General features: G+C 38.3%; 1 protein-coding gene across 9 annotated transcripts; it reads right to left on the bottom strand.

Moving 5' to 3' along the window:
• Positions 1-884: 884 nt before the first annotated feature.
• LOC123761619 (major facilitator superfamily domain-containing protein 6) lies at positions 885-27,642 on the bottom strand. 9 transcript variants are annotated; one of them, XM_045747658.2, is made up of 8 exons: positions 27,552-27,642; positions 15,346-15,489; positions 12,128-13,179; positions 10,719-10,893; positions 10,302-10,541; positions 9,049-9,204; positions 7,794-7,949; positions 885-6,092 (listed from the first exon to the last, which is right to left on the bottom strand). In XM_045747658.2, exons 2-8 carry the CDS (start codon positions 15,407-15,409, stop codon positions 5,977-5,979), a joined length of 1,959 nt encoding a protein of 652 aa, XP_045603614.1. In that variant the 5' UTR covers positions 15,410-15,489; positions 27,552-27,642; the 3' UTR covers positions 885-5,976. The 9 variants fall into 9 exon arrangements, with proteins under 9 accessions (XP_045603614.1, XP_045603615.1, XP_045603618.1 ...); XM_045747659.2 differs by having other exon boundaries at positions 27,220-27,602; XM_045747662.2 differs by lacking the exon at positions 27,552-27,642 and adding an exon at positions 27,510-27,530.
• Positions 27,643-27,908: the final 266 nt, after the last annotated feature.

The following is a 27,908-nucleotide window of genomic DNA, read 5'->3' as shown; positions in this document are numbered from 1 at the left end:
AAAAAAGTTATAGGCCCCAAAATGGACCCCTGTGGCACCCAACTTACTACATTTCTCCATTCAGATTAGTTCCCATTTAGCACTCTTTATTTTATTTTTTCAACCATTGTTTTATCCATTGTATTATTATATTGTTCCATATGGGCCTGTAATTTCATTTCATGTGATACTTTATCAAAGGCTTCAGCAAAATCCATGCTGTGAATGGATTACCCTGAAGGTAAAATACATTCACCGAATCAACATTCATTTGAATCTACATTCATTTGTCTACATTCTACAAATCTACTACATTCACCGGAAGGTGCAGTAAATCTCTACACCGACATTATAAATCTCGGTGCAGATCAGGAATAATGTCATTTGTTCCATTACTGAAAGTATTGACATAGTCCAGCATGTCTCAGCAAAGTTGATAAAAAACAATCAATAAGGGACCTTTGACAAGCCGCTGGGTTCCTGTTCTCGTCGAGGCCACTAGAGATAGTGGCTTTCAGGTAATCTCTGCTAATAATTCCTATTTTCGAAGACAGGAAGTAATTATTAAACAAAGGCACCAGGCCGGCGAAAGACCATTTAGCACCATCGACGACAATTAGAAGCATACACTTATAGTCTTTTTGAGGTTCCTAGTTCAGGCCAGCTTCTGATCTTCCCGAATAAACATTATCTTATCTATCATAAGTATCTGTTCACACCCACTCACTTTCCTTCAAGTGTGCATGTAAAGCTATTCACCCCCCATCCTCACTTTCACTTACGTGTGCATATGTATAAAACTCAAAATTGTAGTCATCCAGGTATATTAAATAACAAAAAATTATGTCTGTTCTTAAATCATAATACAGTATCTACTTGGTATAAAAAGGCCACAAATCAACCAATAAGTCTAAATATTATTTTATTTTTAATATACAAACAGGACCTAGTTTCAGTTTCATTATATTTATGACAGGAGTATGACATACCTGTCAATCACCCAGGTACAAAATGTAAGCTTCATAATTTTTCATGTTTGATACAGGCTTGAACCAGGCAAGATAAATAATTATAATCATTTATAAATATTTATACAACAAATGAATCTGCAACTCGGTAATCATTCAAAACTAGCTGTATCACTGTCAGTTGGTGTTAAAAGACCTTCACTGTATTAGTGCTAGGTATTACAAGCCCTCTAATGTATCAATGTCAGCTGCTCCGGGTTAATCACTGCCAGCTGTTACAGGCTTTTCACACTGTGTCAGTTGCTACAGGTCATTCACTGCATGTGTCAGGTGTTCACAGCATCAGTGTCAGGTGACACCATTCACAGCATCAGTGTCAGGTGACAATATTCAAAGCATCAGTGTCAGGTGTCACCATTCACAGCATCAGTGTCAGGTCTCACCAGTGTCTGGTGCTATAGGTTATCCACAACACTTGTGTCAGGTGACCCATACACCAGATAATATGGATACTGATCTGACACATACTCCAGATAATCAAGTGTCAAACTCCAGATAATCTACAAAATTTCCATCCAACATCAGACTTTATGCAGCACTAAAGTCGAGTGTCAAGTGTGTCATACTTAACACATGAACCACCATCAAGACTTGACACCAGTATCAAGTATTGGGCAAACATCTCTTATCATCAACCTTGATTTAAAGTATCACAGGGCTTTCACAACACGACACCCATTATGAGGGGCTACACAAGACGAGGTACACTCATATGAGGGGGATACACAAGATGCAGCACACCCATTATGAGGGGCTATGCAAGACAACACATCCATTATGAGGGGCTACACAAGGCACAGCACACCCATTATGAGGGGCTACACAAAACACAGCATACCCAATGTTAGGGGGGGGTTCACAAAACATCAACATAATATCTCACAGATCACACAGCACAAGCCTTAGGCATGATGCCACAAACAATATCAGCATCACATTATGTATAGGAAACTCTAGTCAGCATTTATTGTAATACTTAAAAGCATTTATTTAGTCGGCTAGTATTTTAACCTCAAAACTGAAGCTAAATCAGAGGAAATTATATCAATCTCCCATTGAGTTTGACTGGATGTCACATATTGAGTACTGATCAGTACACAGTTCAATGTCAAAAGTCATATATTCAATACTCCATTGAATTACAAAACTCACATTAAATTCACGATAATTAATAAAGATTTTCCACTCATTACATGACAATGCATACAAGACTTTGTACACAATTTTATAGAGTAGTACTGACACCATGAACCCTGTAGGCACAGTTGGTTGAAAGCGGCCGACGTTACATAGTAAACTGTATGTAATGTCAGCGGCTTTCACAACGAAGTGCCCACTGGGGCGTATCTAATCCAGGTTGAATATATCATTCCTACAATAACTAACTAGCTAATGCCCATATGGACAAGCTCAATAAAATACATATACGTACTGTACAGTATATAAATACTCTATATATAGACAACACATAATGTTTATAAAATTATATACACTATTGTATTCCAAATATATAATGAATCTATTTAACCTGATGAATATGGAGAAAGAAAACAACCTTGAGTTTTCATTTATCAGAGTTGGACTGTGTAATAAATTTTAGAACCTAAATGTTGTAACATTGTAAACATCTTATATGATTGAAGTTGCCATCTCTTCATGTATGCATTTAATTTAGGTTCATAAGAACATCAGTTATGATGTCGCTAAGATATGGCTAACATACATGTGCAATGTATAAGTTTTGTGAAAGGTACTCTTAATTTTGATTGGTCCCAACATAAGATTTCAGTAATGGCAATGAAAGCTAGATTTCAGAAGAAAACACGAAGCCCTGTTTATGTATTTTTAATATCATGTGTGATTTAATTACTATATGAACTGCTGAATTTTGAACATGTTCAAAAATGTTATTACAAATATCAGGAGAAATGCAACAGAGTTGTTATATATAAGTATAAGTACATAAAGTACTTATTATACATTTATAATTTATAAGAGGTAGACTAGCTGGCCCAGGTCTCGCAATAAAGCACTACCATGGAGTAAGTATAAGGGTATCGGAAAAAATGGAGGACATTTGACAAACTGCCAGCTTCCTGTCCCTGTCATGGCTACTAAATAAATGGTGGCCCTCAGGTAAATTCAGGCTAACCTTTTATCCCATTCATACTTTCTTTAATTTAAGTTACACTCACACTGCAGCACCAGTTGGTGATCTGCTCCAAATTACAATCTCGTTAAATAATCTGTTCATGAGGGTGAGTATAATGCTCCACATGTTATTTTTATGTTTAATTTTTAAAAATGTTTACTTGCTGATGACCAAACCACACACCAGAAGATGAAGAAACGGACATTTTGGCCGGTCCTGGACCATTATCAAGTCACATGTGATGTGTGATAATGATCCAGGATGAGCCGAACGTCGACATTTCTTCTTCTTGCGTGTAGTTTGGTTATCATATCTTCAGTCACATTATTGTGACTCATCATCTTACTTGCTGACTTTTTCTGCTTATTCCCTTCTTTCTCATTTACATGTACAGTATTGTATGTGCTTACCATGGACAATCTCGTTCTTTTCACACATTCTTCTTTCTTAGATTAAGCTCCTTTATAAGTACAATGGATTTTAAACAATGCCTATTTTCTTGATCAGTATTAAAGATTTACATCGTATGGCAATAAATTAATCTAAGAATTATGCAAACAGTATTAAAAGATTAATGTCACTTCCTAATACAAAACTACTGTAATTATTTATATAAGAGGACCCGCTAAATGCTCTAGTTACCTTTATGTTCAGAGCTTTTTATTGTATTACTAATGACTACACATGTCCTTGAAAACAATATTGATAAAATGTTACAATTAAAAGGCAAATAGAATTGGTTCAGTACATGATTTTCCTAGACACCAATAATACTTCCACAGTATACTTAAATTGTCCATATAATGTACTTCGTTTTATACAGAAATGCTTTCTCCACAAAAGCAAACTGCATACTACAGTATTTGGTTAAGGATTTAATGGGAAAACTAGGGTCCACTCTAGAAATCTGCATTTTATTGCATAATAAATATAAATCATGTATAAATTCTCATTAGTTCTGTTAAGAGCAAATTTGATTTCATTAATAACAAAAATTTTGATTAAAATTTTATATGCAATTCAACATGTATATAATTAAAGCAATTTAGAATAGAAAACATTAGGGGGAAAATCATGACATTCTTAGTACTGACAGATCACATTGGAACGCAATCTCACAAAACGCTCAATATTTTTCACGTCGACCAATTTATTACAGTACTGAAATACAAAATTTTGATAAATACAATACAAAATGACCTAACTATTCATCAGTGAAACCACTTTTTTCATAGGCACAATGTTATACTGTACTGTAAATAGGAGTTGTGTTCCTGGGAATATTTCTGGTTAATTTTTCAGTATAAAATAAATGAATTAAATTACAAAAACTATATTACTGGAGTACAAGTTAGAAATCCATTATTCATCTGCTAAATAATGCACAGCTGACAATTGTTATTTGTTGAGGCAAGGTCATCTCATCTTTCCCAACCCATCAGCAAACTATCAATAAATTAATGATCTGTCACTTCCTTCACTGTCTCTGAATCCATAATCTACCTCTGTGACAAAATACACTGGTGGATACACATGCATTACAAATCACACTCATACACAGTTATGCTTTTCTGACTTAGTTATGTCTCTCTCTTCTCTTCTGGGGAAAGCTCCCTGTGGCTCTCTGAAGCTACTATCACTGATAGTATGCCAAACTACAAGGTGCCATCAATTGCAGAGTTCTTTTAGGCCTACTGAGGAGCCCAAATCTGTCCCTTTCCCCCTCACAGAAGTGCAGGGAGTGGTGGCAGTATGACAAAAATTACTATGAATATGTTCATGTCTGCCACCACCAGGGAAGCACTCCAAAAGTCAGAACAGACCATTGCTGGGTGTAAGCTAGACTGCAGCCTTGAAAACTGCCCAAAAAGAACTCGCCTACAATGTAAATAAAGGATTGACAATGAAATAAGCACTAGCTCGTTTGCCTCACCTCCCTCTCATTTGGAGAGAGAAGGGAGGCAGCCAAAGATTTGTTTGGTGATCCATCCTCAGTTCTAGATGATGGAAACACCCCTGACTCCCTGGGAAAAGGGGAAGGAGGGTGTCAGGGAGCCATTGGGACTCGCCCAGAAATTGGTGTTTCATTAAAGTCAATTATAGTCTGTCTCTCATATTTATTTGAATACAAAATATGTGTCTCTGATGAAAGTAGCTAGGTAAAATAAGCATAGGCCAGAGTCAGAGGTCCCCCCCCAAAATTAGAAAGTTCTCTTTTGCAAACAGTGTTAGACAGTTGGAACAACTTTTGGTGGAGGCCAAAACCATCAGTACTTCCAAAACGTCATATGACAGAGTACAGGGAAGATGGGACACCACGAGCATAGCTCTCATTCTGTAACGACACTTTTAATTACAGTACCCTATACTTTACACAAAATATTTACCACAATTTACCCGAGTCCCACCATCTCTAATGGTCTAGATGGGGACAGGAAACCAGCAGCTTATCAAAGATTCCATTATTCCTGAGTTGCCCTAAATATGGATACAGACAGAATTAATTTTTTACATGAATTATGTTTCCCAATTTAATAATGTGTTGTACAGTATATGTGAAACTTGTATATTTTGGCAATGTATAGTAAGGACTCCCTGTACTGTACTGTATCCAAAACATAATCTGCATAACAAATTATTATAATTTGCTGTGTGATACAGTACTGAGACTTTCATCAAAGTTTCAAAGTCCAGCCAAAATACTACATGTAATTAGTAGCTTCATAAAAAATATAAATACAGTATCTAATATGTCAAAACTGTAATGAAACCCTTAATATCCTATATAAATAAAATATTATTTTTATGATACAGAAACTAAGTTTGAAGATCACATATGCTCCGCTGTCCCTCGGCATCACACTCATATAATGTTTTACGGATGCCATTTTCAAGAACTTGACCTTCTTCTGGGGCACTATCCTCGTCTTCATCTGCAAATACCCAAAAAGAACATGAATACTGTGAAACCAAATTAATCAGATTATGGAGAAGATTTCAATCATAGGATAAATTGATGCAGTTTCAAATTACACAATGACTCCAAAACACTTTACATATTAATTAGTGGATTCATTTGTATGTGTAAGTGTAAGGGATAAGTGTAGGGACATATGTGTAACATCTGTCCCTACACTTATCCCATCCATGTTATCCATGTTATGACATGGGATGGCAACTAGAAGAAGCTGCCTGCAGATACTGCACAACTGCAGACTCTGCAAACAGCAACAGGCAAAAAGGCGAAGAAATCTTAAGAGCCAGGACCTAAGCGGATTCCATAGAGGAAGCAAGCACTGACTGCTGACACGCGAGACGGGAAGCAAAAAAACAGCGACACTGCATCTTTTAGGATCAGCGTGAACAGCTTCAAAAGAGCACGACGCACGCACCCCCATGGCCAATGTATCAGATCCAGGTGCGGTTCCAAGTGTCTCCACGTCCTCCTCAAGACAGTCCGCGGACATCTTGAGAAGTAAAAAAGAAACGCAAGACCGAAGCCAACAGGCCACAGGCGTGCAAGTCCTCAATAAAGGGAAGGAACCTGCACGTGAAGCTGCACCACACTACATGACATCCCGAGTCAGGGCAGGAGCGAACAAACACGCATTGAGGTGCTCAAACTCATTGAGCAACCTTCAAACTCGCACGAAGCAAGAGTGAGTTTGAGGACGTGACCCAGGGATCATGTCCATTGGACCAAAGACCCCCACGGGGTTTCCCAGGACCCTTAGTCATGTTATCTCACTAAGGGAAGTCCAGGCAGGGTACTGCTAACCAGCACCCAAAAACTATCAAGCAAACTGCTAAAGCTGAACTAAGGGACATGTACACTCGTGGGGGCCTAGCGGAGGACAATCAAAATACAAAGGGTGTGACCAAACTAAGAAGCAGACTCCCCCCACAGTCTGGAAAACAAAATGAAAAGAAATACCCCGCAAGAGGAAATGTGCCTAAGCGGAACAGAGCCGGCCTCTATGAGAGATGATAACTAGCTGCACAGTACCTGGCACCCCAACCAGTGACGAAAACTACACCTTACCCAGAGGCAAACAGGGGAGCATGAATCACCCCAGCCGACTCCAAGGGCAGTCAATCACCGAGCAGCAAAAGACACAGCGGAGGTAGAGCCCAAGGTGACTTGTGGAAGGTAACCACAAGCCCCCAAGGGCAGTACTTACAGGAGCACCTAGGGAAGGGAACCCTAGGCGCATGCAGTCCGAGTACTGGAGAAATTACTCCTGGCTCGCACACCTTCTTGTCCTCATCGAGGCCACTAACATTAGTGGCCCTCAGGTAAATTCAGGTAAATGTTATGTTTGTCCAAATGAGGTCGAGGGTGGAGTTAGTCATTTGAGTAATTCTTGTGGTTCTAGTGATCATGGGTATTAGCATGCAATGCATGACTTCATACAGTTGAGGAAGCTGGCAACTAGTGGATTATCAGGTTGGCATAGGTCAATATTATGTTAGTATTAGTTGATTTTTTTTTTAATTTGTTGGTTATTAAATTTCTGAGGTTACAGTTAAAATTACTCTTGAGTTATGAATTCCTTACACAGTTCTAAGTGTTAAGTTGTTAAGTTTGTGTCAGAACTCTATTTTGAACTAGGAAAAATATACTGTATATTCACCAGAGGTGTCTCTAGTTTGGATCATTTCTGAGCATGTTAGCTCCTGATTGTAGTAAATTGCAGTACCACAACCTCTCTGGTTTGGTCTACAGTTGTGGATAGCTGAGTAATTGGGCATGTTAAACAGATGTGTTGAATCATCATTTAGCCAAGTTTCTGTTAATATAACAAAAGAATTTGTTGTGCAATGCTTGCAATAATTCACTAACATCATCCTGCAATAGTGCTTGGTTAAGACCTTATATTTATGTTAATACCTGTACTGTAATTCATCTTGTTAGGGAAAGGCAGCCTGTGTACATACTCTATACATATTAGGCTTATATTGATGTTTCCCCCATATTGAGTCAAACTACTGATCCTCCCCAGGATGCAACCCTACAATAAGCTGACTAACTCCTAGGTACCTATTTACTATTAGGTGAACAGAGGCATAAGGTAGTGTATAGGAAATGCGCCCCATCATTTCTGCCCCACCCCGGGATTCGTACCCTGAATTCCTGATTATGAGTCGAGAAAAAACCCAACTGTATTACTAATACATTAAATTGATTTGCAAATACATTATTGGCAAGTTTTGCTGTACATATAATATTTGCAGTTTTGATCATTAAAGTGATGATTGTTATTAATACAGTATTTGATAAGAGGTTTAAATTCACGGTCTACACTTGATGGTATTCAATACGGAGGGTTGATGTGTGACTTATGATAATTATACTTTACAGGCAAGTAAACAATTATAAAAAAGACAAAATCTAAATATGAAGATTATAATGTAAACTAACAATTACTGTACTATACAAAAATATAATTATTTATATATATATATATAAATACTGTTTATATACTCTATACTGTATATGGCTAGAAAAGGGTGTGGAGTAAACATGGTACAAGCAAAATATAAATAATTCAAGTGGATACGGTAAGTTAAGTACACTAATTTGATAGAATTGTAAAAAATAAGAATGAGCTTGGATGAGGTGTAGCTGCTAATACTGAAAACAATGTTAAACAAGTAAAGTTTTAAATGACTATTAGCTATAAATGACTAAATCATGGGATGTCATTTATATGAAGAGAATAGTGTAAATTAAAGAATATTTTGTAGAAACAAATATAGTTTAGTTGAGTATTCACTAGAAAAGAATAATTAATTTATAAGAATAATGGCAGTTTACATCAATGATACACTATTTCTCAATATTGAATTTTTCTTTTACTACAACCAAAAAACCGAATTAATATTTACCTTGAGATTTTCTTGAACTTATTTTGTAGATAAGGAACTGGATAATGATGAAGAAGAGAGTAAATGCAACATCAAAGAGTCCCATATAAAGGTAAGCCCTGGATCCACCCACCGTTTTCACCAACAAACCGCCCACCATTGCTCCAGATGACACTCCTGAAAGAGGATGAAAGTCACGATGAACAGAATGGCCTTCCTTATACTGTAATTATGCTCAGCAAAAGTATTGCATGACCATATTGCAAAAACTGATATTCAAAGCCGCAACTGCAGAGTCAGAATTAGTAATACAGTACTTGTGGAATAGTCTGTACTTCACATATTCCTATCTATCTAATTCATTCATTAGATATTCATGACACAATTTAATGAAGATATTTTACATACACAAAATATAAAAAGCACACAAATCCAGTAACTTTACTGAGGTACTACACAGCTCGAGAGCAATTTAAAAAGATGTCAAAGGCGGTGAGAATAATGATCTTGGCTAGTAACCTATTTTTGGTCTCTTATTACTGTATATAGGAATATTGAACATGCCTTACACACCCAAATACTAGTGTTACAAATATAATATAAACATTACTGTATGTACAAAGACTGTACAACTGTATGTATTGTATACCTATAGTTGTAAGAAATTAGTAAAATTTCAATTGAATGAAGTCAACAATTACACTACATTTTAAAACAAAGAACATATTCAACAAAGAACAAAGAAGAAAGTATGTACTAGCTCTACCTATAAGTCTACCAATCCTTGTAAAAATTTATTGTATGTATGTACCTTACCTAAATAAAATTGTATTGTATTGTATTGTATTGTATTCAGTATACTGTATTAAAAAAGGTAATACAGTACTCTGTTTTTTTTGTTTTTTTAAGAAAAGAAATACCAATGTGATATTAGAGAACAGCCCATATGATAAAGATCTGCATAATATAAACAAACTGCAATACTTTGAAACTACTGTACAGTGAAGTCCCTATTATCAAGCTCAACTGGGATACTAGATTTACTCAACAACAACCCACTGCTATTGAAACCATACACTGTATACTTTTTTTTTAATATATATACAAGAGTTGTTACATTCTTGTACAGTCACTAGTATGTGTAGCGTTGATTGCATCTTAAGGCAAGCAGATTCAATGTAATTTGTCATATGACCAGGAACATGAACAGTCAGCCTGATTTTATTTTAAAGAAGTGACTAAAAATGAATTTGCATGGGTTTTGTATAACTCACCACCAATAAAGATAGACTTGATGATTCCTTGCACTGTAGCTTGTGCACCTCTTGGAGCCACTGAGCTAGCATAACTGATCATATTAGGATAGAAGAGTCCAAATGACAGCCCATGGAGCAGGTCGACAGGGAGGAAGTACCACGGGTTGGTGACAGAGGAGTACAGCAGAAGTCGAAGTGAAAATGCCGTCAATGACAAAGCAAAGGTTGGGATTTTGCCCATTTTTTTTATGATCAAAGCTGAAATGCAGAAAAAATACTTATATATGTACTGTATATTCATATGTAATATTCCAAAAAAAAATGTATGTACTGTATATAGAATTCCAAAAGGCCACATATGAGCATATAATTTTTACAAGATTTGATGGTATGCAAAGGTATATATTGTACTTATTTATAGCATAGTTTTCTTACATGAAAGGAAGAGAAAGGGAACTTCTCCAAGGAAGCACTCTGCTCCTAACATAAGACCTTGCAATAGTTTCATGTGTGGGAAAAATGGATCCCAAGCGAGAGCTACATCTTCCACTATGATAAATAGGAAAGTCCACATTGTTCCCATGGACAAACCCACCACTATGACAGTCAGCTGTTAAAATACAGAAATAAAGTATAAGTGTAAATACAATGTACAGTACTGTATATACATACAGTATATATATTAATATATACATATATGTTGCACCTAATACCAAGAGTTGCTAACAAACCAAATTTACTAAATTTTAACTTATGGATTGATTGATATTAAATAATAATAATAACAATAATAATTCATTGTGTCGGGAGTTAGGCAGCAGAGTGCATATATATCAGGACCAGAGGGCTTATATTCAGGAGGGCTTATATCAGGACCCCACCCCCCCCCGCGCCCCCCAGTCAAATTACTGACCTTGCCCAAGATGCAACCCCACAACAAGCTAACTATCTCCAAAGAACCCGATTACTTCTAGGTGAACAAGGAATTAAGTGATAGGAAATGTGCCAAACCATTTCCGTCCCGCCTGAGATTCGAACCCGGAATTCTCAATTGTGAGCCGTGAATGAAACTGGCTGTACTACTAGGACACTCATATCAATGAACAAGATGCATTTTCCTTTAATTTGAACTAATTTGGCAAGCAGACCTAACCTAATTATGCCAATTACTCCTCAGTAATACCTAACATAGGTAAAACTAGGGCACAATTAAAAATTCATGTGGTCAATATATCTTAGTATTACTATGATCAAACTAATTTCTACAGAAATATTAGAAAGTACACAAAATTGCTCTGGCTGTTGGGTAAAACAGTCCATGCTTATTAAGTCTAGTACTGGTAGTGTGGTTGTGGTTATTATGGTTTATTTTATAAGTTCCATTAGTTGACAGAACCATCAAGGTTTCACTGCCCCCCCTACTGATGCTCTTCCTAAGGTTTCAACTCACTGTTACCTAACTCCAGGGGGTACCTATTTACTGCTAGGTGAACAGAGGCCTTACGTGAAAGGAAACGTGCGCAACCCCATCTGTCCCACCCAGGAATCGAACCTGGAATCTTCAGCCTCAGTCGATGACACAGACAACTGTGCTCTTATACAGAACTGTCTACAGTTGTGGCTTGCATTCTAGGGAAGGTCAGTTAATGGTCATGAGGACCATGATAAGTCTCAGTACAGTACAGGCTTCCTGTCCCCCAACAATGGGAAACTATATTAATGTACACAAAATATTTTTACAGCAATGTCAAAACTCCAATATAAGAATATTTACTAATTATGAACTTTTTAAGCAAATAACATTAAGGTAGTCAATGAAATATAAACATTAAGTATTCACATACCATATAAATCATCATCTTGGGAGTGCAAATCAGGTTACCAACGTTTCTTGCTATCAGTTTATCTTTTTTAGAGAAAGAAAATTTGATCTGCAGAGAAACTATTAAGTTCAATGTGAGGAAGATACCAGAGATAATTAAAGCTGGAGTGTAATTGATGTGTGCTCTTCCTTTGGAATAGTAATCCACAAGGGCACCGCTCACTGTACCAACAGATCCCCATCCCACACTTCCCCACATGCGCTGACGGCCGTATTTATGGCGGGCATTACCCAGAAGGGAGAAACACACAGTGTCTGCCATGGTGGTGGTTGTAGCATTTCCTCCATAGAGCAACACCAAAAGAATGAAAATGAGCCAGAATTCTGCTGTTGGGATCACATCAGACAGAGTTATGCCTTTTTCGTCTCGGCTGTCAACAGAGCCACAGTGGTACAAGCATGTTGCATCATACATCTCCCCACAGGTGAAATTGGAGAACTGAGACAATAATGGTGAAGCATTTGCTCCAGTAATAATAGCACATGTATCATTTTCACAAACATTGAAAACAGATTGCTTCTCACTAAGATTAAAAATTAAATCTGAAGGCATTAGAAGATTTTCATTCAAAGTTACATCTTGAGGGTAAGTACAATTTACCATACAATTTATTACATCTTCCTCTGTTTTTGCCAATTTGTCAGATGTATTACTTTCAGCACATTTTTGGAAAACTGATAAACTAAAAGCATTATAATTTTCATTTACTTTTGAGCACAGAGATAGTCTAGTAATATTATCCAAACAGTGAAGTGATACTGTTGCTTCTGTCTGGGTATGTGATGACCTAGAGATATCTGGAAGAAGGAAGATAGAAAGGAAGGAGGTGCTGAGGGTGACCATTCCTGCCAAGAAGAGAGCACGGTGGATCTTGAAAGCATCGGCTAGTGTGCTCATCATTATGTTGATGGCACAGCTTGAGAGGGGTGTGACCGTCCACATGAGGCCCACAGCTAGTGTCGGAATGCCCTTCTGCCGTGCCACCACTGGCAGGAATGTGAAAAACGACATTCCTGTGAAGAAATTACAATGTTAAGAAATGCTTTTATAGTTGCTGAGAAATAATTTGATTTATACAGTACTACATATATTCTCTAAAAATAATATAAAACTTAAATAGTCACCTTTAAGACCATTTTACCTTTACCTGTAATTTGTTTATTAGTTATAAGACATTTACCATTACATCATAATTAAGTTTAAAAACAATATTGCAATGTGTTTAATCAAACATTAAAATAATATTTCCTTCCAAGTGTAACAAATCAGCCTGTCCACCAAGGTTTCACAATGTCAAAAAAACGGTTAATTTAAAGCGTCCTCTCCTCACATACCAGACTAAGCCAGAGTATCCCAAAACAGAAAATGGAACAGTACGTCACTTTCACAAGCCGCTTCCATTTTCTAGTACAACAATTTTTAGCCTTAGTAATGCATACAAGCAAAAAGACACATTCTTTGTAGAGGACAGATTGATGAAATATCAAAAACACTTTTCTAAAAATGCCTTTTAGATCTAACTAAAGGATCCTGGTCCCTGTAGTGATAGATCTACGTAGCAATCATCTCAACATAATGGAGGAGTCATTCATTATCACTGTTGTATACAGTACAATCAATAGTAAATATGCATAAATACTGCATACATATACTTAAAACATCAAATTATATACAGTACATGATATCTACTGTATATGTAAATTATATACAGTCTCAATATGATATCCTCCATGAATGTGTTAATTATTTTATCATGTACAAGTGAATCCATGGAAATGTTCAGTGTCATTGCTTTCTGTAAAACTATGAAACATGTCTTTGTGTTTGTCAAAGAAGCCTGTTTACTGTAATTTAGTGATTTTTGCTTTAAAATACTGTATAATAATTAAACAAACAATTCTGAGACTTTTAATGAGAGCAAGTAATATAGCATGTCATATTACAGTACTAACATCTACATGAAGTCATATGCATTATATAAATAAAAGTTAGACTAATGACACAAAATATATATAAAATTCACAGGAAACACACAAAAAGCATTACAATGCAATCATATTGATATGCACACTTAGTAGGTGCACATTGGTATGCACATTTAGTAGGTGCACATTGGTATGCATACGCAGTATGTGCACATTGGTATGCATACGCAGTATGTGCACATTGGTATGCATACACAGTATGTGCACATTGGTATGCATACACAGTATGTGCACATTGGTATGCATACGCAGTATGTGCACATTGGTATGCACATGCAGTATGTGCACATTGATATGCACACTTAGTAGGTGCACATTGGTATGCACACTTAGTAGGTGCACATTGGTATGCACACTTAGTAGGTGCACACTGGTATGCACAGTAGGTGCACATTGGTATGCACACTTAGTATGTGCACATTGGTATGCACACGCAGTATGTGCACATTGGTATGCACACGCAGTATGTGCACATTGGTATGCACACGCAGTATGTGCACATTGGTATTCACAGTATGTGCATACCAATGTAATTGCATTGTAATCATATTGGAAGGCACTCTTAGGTGATCACACCCATAAACATATTCTCCTACACCCTTAAATATCCACACACACACACACTCTTGCAGGCACACAACTAGGCAACTAGGTGACTAGGTGAGTACATGCGCTCAAGACCTAATATCCATTTGCACCTAGCGACACTTCCATACCCATTTATTGGAGGAAGTGGGAAATTTCAGTTAATTAAGTGGTGATTTCATGCTGTTAAGTTTCAGGGATTACATATAAATAGCACCATCATGCAAGACGGTATCATTTCTGTAGATAACTGGCACCATCTAGTAATAATAATCTAAATAATAATAATAATAAATAATTGTATAATACTATAATAATAAAAATAATACTAATAATAATGAGAGTAATCACACCAACGTGACTGCATCAGTGAGAAAATCTGTAGGAGCTGTGATGAGGGTTCGAACCTATGTGCTGGGTGTTCCCTCGTATGCACTCTAGAGACTAGACCACGACAAGGTAAAAGGATTGCAACCTGAAGTTCTACTGAGCACACAAAGATTTCCTGAGATCCAGAACAGGATTTTCACAAAATCCCCCCATGCACTCTGACTCTGTCATCTAGGAATGTTCTCCCTCTGATGCGTACTGATGTTAAAATGTTCCTACCTCCATATTTCAGGAAATAGTGGATCTTGAGTGGAAGAAGGCCCTTGTTAATGGTGACAGGCATGATGTAGTTGAGAGGTAGGCTCTACTCTCCAGGGGATGGGCAGCACTGCAGAAGCCAGCCTGGCAAAGCCACCACACACACTGCAACAATAATGCACCACTGTAAATTTTTCAATTTGATTTATAGTACATCATTTTAGAGTTGTTTTGCATAACCTTAAATAATGCAGAAACACTGATTCAAAACTGCAATACAATAATAAATCAGATGCACTTCCCAACTAATTAACCTGTGTAAAAAGTCTAACAGTACAAGCCCCAATACACCAGTTTATTGTCCTAATTGAACATTGCAAATAAACACCTATCAGAATAAATCAATTCCATTTAGATGGAGAACAGTTAATCCATCGATCACAACAAATTGACTAAATCAATGTAAATGAATGTGGACAACTGTAAATTATCATGAAACACTGTAAATATCTGTGAACACCTGTAAATGAGTGTGCATGACTGTAAATGATTATGCACAACTGTAAATGATTCTGGTCCTGGAGGGTTCTGGTAATCCAGTCCAACCCGTCCTCGACTCAAGTCCATTACATCCAGCGGTCGACCCCCACAGACGAATTCATAAATTTTTACATTCAAAACGGGAATTTTCTCAAGTATATATTAATATTATAATATATTAGCATATATAGACATAGGTTACGTTAGGTGTTTAGGTTCTGTTGGCGATTATTTGTATTTGTAGTACGTGGATGAACCATTTACAGCGTTGTGGTCCGAACAAAATTCATCAGTGAAGCACTTGTTCCGGAAGCGTTCGAACGTAATCAGTTGAGAGTCGTGTGTAAACCGTTTTTCATTCATAAACAGGGGGTTTGGCGGGTGGATGGAATCACTTTTTGTCTTTGTTTAGAGGACGGGCTGCATTTCCTGTCACCTAATGCCGCTATTCACCTAGCAGTAAGTAGGTACTCATGAGTTGGTCAGCTTGTTGTGAATATGCATCCTGGGCGGGGTCAGTAATACGTCCCTGGTTGTTGGGGGGGGGGGTACCTCGATATAAGCCTAACATGTTTGAATATACTCAGGCTTCCTGTCCCCCGACACAATAATTTATTAATTAAATGATCATGCACAACTGCAACTGATCATGCACAATTTTTAATTATCATGCATAACTGCAAACGATTATGCACAACTGTAAATGGTCATACACCACTGTAAATGAACATGCATAACTGCAAACGATCATGCACACCCGTAAATGATCATGCACAACTGTAAATTATCATGCACAATTGTAAATTATCATTTGTCAGATATAGATACAGTTCTTAAAAGATTCCCCCATTTTGCGCCCGGAAGATAACGTAAGTTCGTAACGTAACGTAAGTAACGTAATCTTATTTGATAAGGTGTTCACTTGAGACACTTAAGCAAGTCCCAGCTGTGACTGGGTATAGGTTATCTTGAGATGATTTCGGGGCTTAGCGTCCTCGCGGCCCGGTCCTCAACCAGGCGCCCTTTTTGTTACACACCCCGAGGAAACAGCCCGTAGCAGTTGTCTTAACTCCCAGGTACCTATTTACTGCTAGGTAACAGTGGCATCAAGGTGAAAGAAACTTTTTGCCCATTTTTCTCCGCCTCCACCGGGGATCGAACCCGGAACCTCAGTGGTTCCGGACTACGAATCCGAAGCGCTGTCCACTCAGCTGTCAGGCACCCAACAAATGACAGGATGAACAACCCAGCGGGTTTTCGTCCTATTGGGGGGTATTGTACATACTATTGTATGTACAATACCACAATATGTACCACAATATGTACACCGTACGTATTGTACGGTGGACACACCGCTGCTATGGCGGTGTGTCCACTCATAGGATGAGTGACGTTGACCAATAAACTCGCCCATCAGGCAAAATTTAAAATTTAGAGGTAGAAACACCGAGCTCTGTGGAATCCCAGCTTACCTCTTCCCTCCATCCTGATATTTCCTCTCACTATAATTCTGTCTCGTGTCTGTTAGTTGCTCTTCATCCTAGGCTAGATATTATCTCTGCTTCCCAATTGTGTCTTAACAGCCTATTACATGGAAGAGTCAAAATGAACGATTCATCGTGGGGGTCGTATTCCAGGGACCTGCCCGAAACGCTAAGCGTACTAGTAGTGGCTGTACAAGAATGTAACAACTCTTGTATATATCTCAAAAATATATATATTTTAGACAGATTAAGAAGATTCAATCAACCCAACTTCTCTCCTTCCAGCCTCATCTGGTGACTCACATAACTGTGTTAGGCTCATCAGGCATGCCTCACCTCCCTCTATACACGGGCTGCATCTCAACTATGAAGTGTGTCTTCTCCAGATCACCATTTTATTTGTTCCAGTACATTTATTTATTTATTTATTTATATACAAGAAGGTACATTGGGTTAGAGAGAATACATAGCATAGTATTTACAATCTTGTAAAGCCACTAGTACGCGCAGCGTTTCATGTTAGTAATATCAATGTGTAAAGTCATTGCGCTTGAATATTAACATCACGTTCGCAGTTTCCCAGATATCTGAGAGCTTTCTATGTATCAGTGTCACCAAGAGTCCCGGTAGTAGATTATGCGTGCGTTCTCGACGCGCAATACATAATTTCCGGGTTCGAATCTCGGGCGGGGCAGAAATGATTGGGCACATTTCCTTTCACCTAATGTACTGTTCACCTGATGGTAGTAAGTAGGTGCTCAGGAATTAGTCAGCTTGTTGTGAAATTGCATCCTGGGCGGGGTTAGTAATTCTTCCCGAAACGCTTTGCGAAATAGTGGCTTTAGGCATTGTATGTACTAGCTCCATCTATAAATTTATCAAAATCTGTATCACCCCTTGTATGTATGTACTTTACCCAAATAAACATTTGATTTGAATTCCACCTTGGGGGAACGGGGGGGGGGGAATGTCGATAAAAGCCTAACGTGTATGAATACACTGTGGCTTCCTGTCCCCTTCACACAACGAATGATTAATTATTATTATACTCTTACAGGGTTCAGTTGGCGGGTTACATATGATCCTGCTGCCTATCTATCCGATCTGTCTCCTCGAATAGTACATCATATTTTGACGTATAAATCCCCCCCGAGGCCAAAAACCCGATGTACTAAATATCACAGTGACTGGCTCAATTGATGCGATGTCCCGTTTTCTATTTCTAAGTCCTCGGCTAGGTTAGGTTCGGGCAATTTAGTCCATCAGTCTAGTGACGCTGAGAACGTTCGACAAGACAGGCTGTACCTATTAGCATTTACGTCAAGTGAGATTAACCACCTCTCGCTCCCTTACCTAACTATCGGAATCACCTCAAGTTACCTTGAGGTGGTTCCGAGGATCAATGTCTTCGCGGCTCAGTCTCTCATCCCATCTAGATATTTGTAGGAAAACTGGGGGACAGGAAGCCAGAGTGTATTCATACACGTTAGGCTTATATCGAGGTCCACCCCCCTCCCCTGGTGGAATTGCTGACCCCGCCCAGGATGCTACCATACAACAAGCTGACTAACTCCTGCAGTATCTACGTGCTGAATAGGTGAATAGAGGCATTAGGTGAAAGGAAATGTGCCCAATCATTTCTGTCCTGCCCTGGGATTCGAACCTGAAATTCTCGACTGTCCGTCGAAAAAGAACACGATTGTACTACCGGGATATGTGCTTGCGTGCGTGTGTACCTGCGCACGTGCGTGTGTGCATGAACGAGCTTACTCTTGCCCAACCACTTGGGCTGGACGGTAGAGGGAGACGATCTCGCGTCATGCAGGTCGGCGTTCAATCCTCGACCATCCAAGTGGTTGGGCACCATTCCTTCTTCCCCCGTCCCATCCCAAATCCTTATCCTGACCCCCTTCCCAGTGCTAATATAGTCGTCATGGCTTGGCGCTTTCCCTTGATAGTTCCCCCTTGCTTTTACTATAATGTGTGTATACATATACGAGCAGCCTGTCCGCCCGAGCGCTCCTTAACGCCACTAAACTGTTATACACAGTTATACTTAAGTGCCCCAACCTAATGCAGGCGATGAGTCACAATAACGTGGCTGAAGTATGTTGACCAGACCACACACTAGAAGTTGAAGGGACGACGACGTTTCGGTCCGTCCTGGACCATTCTCAAGTCGATTGTGTCCGAAACGTCGTCGTCCCTTCAACTTCTAGTGTGTGGTCTGGTCAACATGCCCCAACCTAATGCACAGAAAACGGGACATCATGTCAGCCATTTTTTGTGTACATCAGTTTTTATACTTTATGCTTAACGTTTGGTATTTTTGTAAATGGTTATACAGTTTAAATAGGTTAATAATATTCAATACAATAAACTATGCAAAAAAAAAACACTTATCAGTTGATATGAAAACACTCACGGCATGATATACGTCAAAATGCGACGTGCTATCAGAAGGGAAGGTTGCTTGAGTAAGGTGAGGGGGTCTGTCTGGGGTGACACCAAGACAGGAGTCGCTCTGTACACACACAGGAGAGATATGATTGCCACACTGGCCGTACTAAGAAATGGCGTCAGAGTATTTCCCTCTGAATGATGCCGAAACTGGGAAAGGTTCGTTTTCTATACCAGGTAGCCACCCTACTTACTACACTACAGTGTAAAGGGTACAGTGGTGAGCTAGATTGTTTTGTGAGCCTGTGGCCTGAGTTAATGTCCACGGTTTCTAAAAAAAACGGCTCGACTCTAAAACACTTCTCTATTGTAACTATGCTTGTTAAAACGAAAGATATCACGACACATAACACGAAAGATATCACACTATTGCACGATAATCCAGCCCGTCATCTCGAGTTGCCACAACGGACAGGAAATGGTGTATTAAACCAGCCCGTCCTCCTCAAATTTCCCAATGCCAAGAAACTGTCGTACTAAGGTGCCCTTATCCTAACCTTAACAGAGGACCCAAAACAGAAAACGGGACAGTATGTAAATTTCGCCAGCCGCTACCATTTTGCTAGTACAAGTTTTGGTCTGAGGTTGAGTATACGTCAAAATGCGACGGTATATTAAGAGGACGGTCTGCACCAACACCCGAACCTAACCTAACCGAGCGAAACCACAAATAGAAAACGTGAATGCCTGTGAACCGCTATGATTTATAGTACAACATATTCCGCCCGTTGGGGGATTTTGACGTCAAAAAAAAACCATGTATTATTCGAGAGGACACGTTGATAAGCTTGCACTGCAGTATAACAATATGTAAACATAATCACCACCGCCGCTAGTAACGATGATAAAACACAATCATTAATAAGAAAACCTAACAATCATAACTGACAAGTCATGACTTTCAATGTCAGGCCCTTGCGTAAGACAACCCTCACGACCCCTTTGTCTCCAAAGATGGCTTCATATTCATAACACAGCGCTCACAACCACTACCCTTCCATATGTCTTCCACTTCAACAATATACCAGTGGATGACAACGTAACTTATTGGAACACTGGGAGCGTGAACTGTCTGGTCCTACTGTCTTGAGAGGATAGGCGCCACCAAGGTGGTGCACAGATCCTTCACTGGGATCCTTGAGGATATAACTGTCAGTGGGGCAGGTTATCTACGCGGCAAATGCTTTCAAAGGGGGGTTCAAAGGCATATATATTTTCACGCGTGGAGCCCAAAGTGTGCTCTACATATTAAGTAAAGTCATGTATTATTTACTGTAGGGTGGCCCAAACGTTAGTGTACGGTAGGGTGGCCCAAACGTCCATGTAAATTCCATGTAGGAATTTCCATGTAAACGAAAAAAAATTGGAACGATTAAATTTAGCATGATTGATTTTGGATTACATTGGCGTTATTTACTAAGCCTAAAACAATAATATCTTATTTTAGAAGTGGTTTTTAATTACAATACCCTATCAAAACAATGTTAAGTCGATCTATTCGACAAAATATGGTTTGGCTGTAAAATTAGCTGTGCTACCTCTTACTCTGTACGTGAGGTGTGGCAGGGAAAGCTTTTTGCCTGTAAACAGAGAGCTGTGGCAAGAAGAGCTCTTAGCTTGTAGACAGAGAGCTGTGGCAAGAAGAGCTCCTAGCCTGTAAACAGCGAGCTGTGGCAAGAAGAGCTCCTAGCTTGTAAACAGAGAGCTGTGGCAAGAAGAGCTCCTAGCCTGTAAACAGAGAGCTGTGGCAAGAAGAGCTCCTAGCTTGTAAACAGAGAGCTGTGGCAAGAAGAGCTCCTAGCCTGTAAACAGCGAGCTGTGGTAGAGAACTCTTAACTTAATTGATAATGGGTCATTTTAGTCCCTATTCGTGTAAATGCCGTCGAATTCATGGAATGCCGGAGCACCGTTTGTTTAATTTGGTTTATTATGGACTCCAATCATACCCATCCTGTGGGCGGTGGCGGAAAGATTAGTCACATAATTTGTTCAGGAACTGAACTCCTATGTTCTCCATTCTAAACAAATTGCCCGAAACGTTGTGTGTATATTATATATATATATATATATATATATATATATATATATATATATATATATATATATATATATATATATATATATATATATATATATATATATATATAATTATATACATATTATGCTATGCAATATATATAATAAGTATTCTTGCGAGAATTTATCTAACTTATTAATTATATTGTAGCTATTGACTGTACTACTATGAATGCATTCTATGAACACGCCAAAATTTGTACAAAAGCCAATGTATCTTCATTTGTATTTGTCTATCCTGTACCCCCGCACCCCGTCAGGGTTTATATACACACACACACACACTTCTCGGTGTATATAAATTAAAATTATTTTGGTCCTATAGTACTGTATGTTCAGGGATAAAGTATACTTGCTGGTTGGTCATTAAGCAATTGCAGTGGCCTTAATTCTCCAGAGTTTTACAGCCCTTGGGCCAGATTCACGAAGCAGTTACGCAAGTACTTACGAACGTGTACATCTTTTTCTCAATCTTTGGCGGCTTTGTTTACAATTATTAAACAGTTAATGAGCTCCGAAGCACCAGGAGGCTGTTTATAACAATAACAACAGTTGATTGGGACGTTTTTATGCTTGTAAACTGTTTAATAAATATAACCAAAGCCGTCAAAGATTCAGGAAAGATGTACACGTTCGTAAGTACTTGCGTAACTGCTTAGTGAATCTGGCCCCTTATGCCTCACACCAAACCCCGCACGCATCCTGTAGGAGGGTTTAGAAAAAGACTTGAAATACGCGACAAAGATGTTGGTTAATATGTAACTTTGTAAGAAATATGTTGGTATTTCTTTACCATTTGTAATAAAGAGTTGTTACTAAACTCTAATTTTTTCACATTCAATTAAACAGTGATCTAGTCCTGTGAGAATAGTTAGGCTGAGAGTATACATTGAGACAACTCTGCATCAGCAGGAAGTACAAACTCCCAGAGATATTTATAGCAGAGCATTGTAATATCTAGAAGCCTGATGATGTTTGATGATAACATATGGCTCGTCTTGCATAGTATAAGTAATGATGAAATTTACATTCGGCTCAGATTTATGCAGAGTTGAGGTTCCTGATGCATTATTGTCCTTAGGCTGTTTATAGACAAATTTAAGTGTATAATAAGCTCCTTTGAGAGCATAGGCTTTGGTAACTCATCAGGTAACTCGTACAGTTCAAGTTCAAGTATGTTTATTGAGACAAGAAAAATACATCTGAAAGGGATAGAGTAGCTTAGGCTATTTCTACCCCCCCCCCTATTTCTACCCAACTCGTACAGATCAATAAGAGATGTAGTTTATATAACTCTGTTACCGTCATTTATAATTTTGTTATATCTATACGTTTTCTTGGCTCAGAAACAAGCATGGTACAATTGTATCTTAAGAAGTTGAGCCCTATATAGTTCTATGCAGTTTCCAGGTTTTTAAAAGGGATGATTTTAATATGATTTTTTTGTTTTAGTGTATTTTCTACCACAGATGTGGCCATATATTTACAATGCTACCAGCACAGTGTCATGAGTTATTGAGCACTCAACCACAGAAGGTTATTGAATGACCTATCACCGGCACTTTGTTAGAAATAAAACCTTTCACTTCAGATATTTAAAACGCAAATGTTTTATATATATATATATATATATATATATATATATATATATATATATATATATATATATATATATATATATATATATATATATATATATATATATATATATATATATATATATATATATATATATATATATATATATATATATATATATATATATATATATATACAAGACCACACTGCTGGCGTTGTTGATCTTTATAGTATAAGCTTTCTATGCTTCTATTTTCTTACTAGTGAGCCAGGACTGAGCAGCGGAAAATTTTCACTGCCTCAGATAGTTTCCTACGGCCACCCCATTGAAAATTACTAACAGAATACTCTACGCTTTATAACAGAACTTTTCCAGCTGAACCAATGCAGTGACGTACACCTTCCCAGAACCTATATGTATTCGATATTATTATTATTATGCATCAAGCTTGATGTTACTTAAATAACAAAAAAACCAAGACTAGTTAACTTACAACAATTTATAAACTAAGATATCAGCCACTGAAAAAAATCTTAGTAACCCTTCAAAGCTTTTCTCTATGGCTGGTAGAAGGAGTTAGACATTCAATGCCTCGTAGTCACTGTTAGATAAGTAAACAAGTGCAAAACTAAAACCAAAATTAGGATTGTGTAAACTGTCAACAGAGGCAGTTACCGAGGACGCTCCCAGGCGGGTGGCAGTCAGTATTGCTATGTGGCGTGGAGGCAGCACACTGGCCAGTAATTTTGGACACTGCCGCTTGCAGTGACAGCGATGAACAACAAAAACACAAATAACGTTAAGTGCAATAGCCTCGTCCTACTAATGAATGAAACACGTTGGGAGCAAATTAAACAGAGAGACGGAGCCAGGGTGTTACACCACTCTTAAGTGTCAACATGAGCCGTCACAGACAAGGAGGACTGTGCTTGCCTCACGGTGAGTCACAAGACAAATCTGCATTTTGTACTTCAAGGACAAGCTGAGATATCAATGCTCAGCCGTACGAGGCGCTAACATAATATATTAATATTGCTGGACATACTCTCAAACTTATTCGTAGCAGAAACTGGCAATATATGAGATGAATATGATAGGTTTGTCCACGAGCCCCTCCCCCCCTTTCCATCCAAGGTATTAATTTTCATGTTATTAAAAGGTTTCATGTTGCTGCTAAGCTTGAAGATAATACAATACCAATATTTTGTCTTGTTGGAAGCTGAGCACTATATAGTTCGTAACACTATATAGTTCCGTAAGTACACCGTAACACAAAATTGGACACTAATCGTTAACGGGGAACCCCTTTTCATAGTAAGCAAGGCGTCCTCTCACTAATCTCACTTCCCGTAGAGGTACGGGAAGCCTCCTGAACCAGCCTTCTGTGTAATATGCTCGTCTTGGCGTCAAAAGAAGAATAGCTGCACATGAGCTAAATTCCCCCACTGAAGGAGCATAGTGGCTGGACACCCACTATGGTCTAAAGCCTATTGTGCCTTACGTAATCCTTTAGCGTAACCGTTGACAGAACGTGTGCGAGGTGCACAATAAACTAGCTGCAGCTGGCGGCAGCAGTTATCACCTCACTACAATAGTGAATGTTCACATGCAATAAAGGCCAGACGAAATAGACACGACAACAAAAAACAAAATACTTGTGGAACCAAGATGCCGCAAAGTGCCACGGGCGTCATATTGTTGACTCCATATATTGTTATGAGCGATGCATTGTTAAAAATGGAGAAATACCCAGCTATAATTTCGCTCCAGCCTTTCTGCTTCGCCAGTATAACTTTAATTTTTTGGTCGACATTCGACACCCTTAACCATTAGTGAGTGTTTAACCCCAGTTTACCCAATACCCTTACTTGAGTCACAATATAAGTTACTTAAATATTCAAAATTCCTACAAATTCAGAATGCCTACATGCCTACGGCATATAGGCATTCTGAATACGGCATGCAGGCAGTATTGCCTACGTACATACTGGGTTTACCTATGTATTTAAGCCACGGCTCTCAATACAACCAGGTCCTTTAAAAGGATAACAACGTTAATAAACAGTTAGAGGTGTTAATCTGGAACATTAATAGACTCACATTTTTACCCCGAAAACCTATGTGCAACGGTAAGGTTTATTCAAAACAGAACTTTTCTAAAATATAAATTCATATTATTATTTATTAGCATATTGTGCATATTTAAGCATTGGTTAGGTTAGGTGTTAAGGTTCTGTTCGCGATTATATTTCAAGTACGTGGGTAAAACATTTACAGGGTTGTAGTTTGAACAAAAGTCGCCAGCGAAGCATTTGTTCCGGAAGTGTTCGGACGTCAACAGTTGTGAGTCGCGAGTAAACCGTTTTTCATTCATAAACAGGGGGTTTGGCGGGTGCATGGAATGTACTCTGGGTCTTTGTTTGAAGGACGGGCTTATTTCTGTCCAGCCCGTGATTCGAATCTTGAATTTCCGATTGTGAGACGAGGACGAACCCCAACTACACTACCGAGACTTGTGCATTCATCGTACAGACATGTACACAAGTCAACGCCGGCGGCCAGACATGCAAAACGAATATCCACAGCCTAAAACAGTATTATCTTTCAATGCACTACTGCACATCCTATGTCCTTCACATTACAAAACCCACACCTAACACTTACCCCCGATCTCATTATCATCCATTCGCTCCTGGCTGATGTTAATGCTAAACACGCATATTGGATCCAATGACGTTAATGTAAATGGGTCCAGTTCGTACAACAATCTTAACCCCAACACATGGAAATATTAAAGTATAATTTGCTGATTAATACCAACACATTGCCAGAAGCAAACTAGACAACATAGCTCTACACTCTTGACTATTAATTGACATTGAGAAGGTAGTAGAGGCCAAGACCGTCAGTAGTTTCAAAGCTTTATATGACAGAGTGCTGGGAAGACGGGACACCACGGGCGTAGCTCTCATCCTGTAACTACACTTAGGTAATTACACTATGCATAGCGATCATTTTATCATTACGTGTACCTCTAAGATACACAAGCCTCAAACTACGAAGAGGCTAGTTTTATATACTGTATATCCAAAACTAGCTATTTTATACACAAGTCAATGGTTTACTGAATATAATAAATTACCCCCTTCACGATAAATTAATTTGACTGATCTATACATATCTAATAATCTCGCTCCTCAGATTATCAACACACAAAAAAAGTTCGTAGCATATCAATAATAACTACAATACTTTAGCATAAAAATAAATCGTCGAGATACTTTATATATATTTGCTTATACACCTTCCTCTCTTCTGTTACAGGACTTGATAATGGTCCAGGATGGACCGAAAAGTCGTCTTTTTTTTTTTACTTTCTGACGTGTGGTTTGGTCATCAGATCGCTGAGTAAAAAAAAAAAATATAACTGCTTTTCATCCCATTCCTAAAGAACCTTCTGAACGTTTATCCTCAAATTAGAGAATTGCGGATAATATGGCGATCTACCCTTTAACGTTTTAAGCAAGATTTCACCAAGACAAATAATTTTTTTACAGAACAAATTGGTAGATATCAAACAAGATCACTTATTTGAAATGGTCTTGTTCAAATTGGGAGATATCAAAAAAGCCCCCTAATGGTCCTTTTTCACCCATTGGGTAACAAATACATGATATATCTTACCTGCAGAAGACGTAAATACCAAAACACTGCAACACTTTATAAAGTACATCTGAAAATATCCTCAGGGATTACCTTTGACATCTCACCGGCTTAATCGCACTTGTGGTATAGCGGTCGTTACGAAAAACTGAAGTTAGCGTAGAAACATTTCACACACACACACTTAAGTTTCCCCTTGAATACAGATGACATCCATTTTCTATAAGCCCGCTCTAACCTTTTTCGCACCTATACGACCTGATCTTGACATTATTTACCAAGTTTCATCATCCAGTAAACACGCGGAACAAACAACAACACTGCCAAGATTGCACACAAACACTAGGAAATATTGCTTCCACTTCGTGCCACAAGATACGTACACAGCTTGGAAAAAAGGGGGGGCCCAAAAGACAGATCCATACCTTGGAGGGAGCAAAAGATCGACCGCCCCCGACGGAGTCTGAGGCAGCAATGGTTGCCGGCGGAGCGGCGAGTCTCGCCTCAGCCGGAAACATTGCCACTTCTTGCCATAAAGTGCATTGCTCTTGACCTTGACAGGTGAGATTGAAATTGAAATATAGTTTATTGAGGTAAAATACACACAAAGGGATGAGGTAGCTCAAGCTATTCTCACACCCCGTTCAGTACATCGTGTTAATAGATATACACACATCACAAACAGTAAACATATTACCAAACATTCTGAGAGATAAACATCTACATTTCCTACAGGTGAGATGTTTTATTGCTGTATTTTTTTACGATTTTCAACGCTGATG

Source organism: Procambarus clarkii, chromosome 20, assembly GCF_040958095.1.
Source record: "Procambarus clarkii isolate CNS0578487 chromosome 20, FALCON_Pclarkii_2.0, whole genome shotgun sequence".
Lineage (NCBI taxonomy): Eukaryota > Metazoa > Arthropoda > Malacostraca > Decapoda > Cambaridae > Procambarus > Procambarus clarkii.
This window is presented reverse-complemented; position numbering and strand designations above follow the sequence as displayed.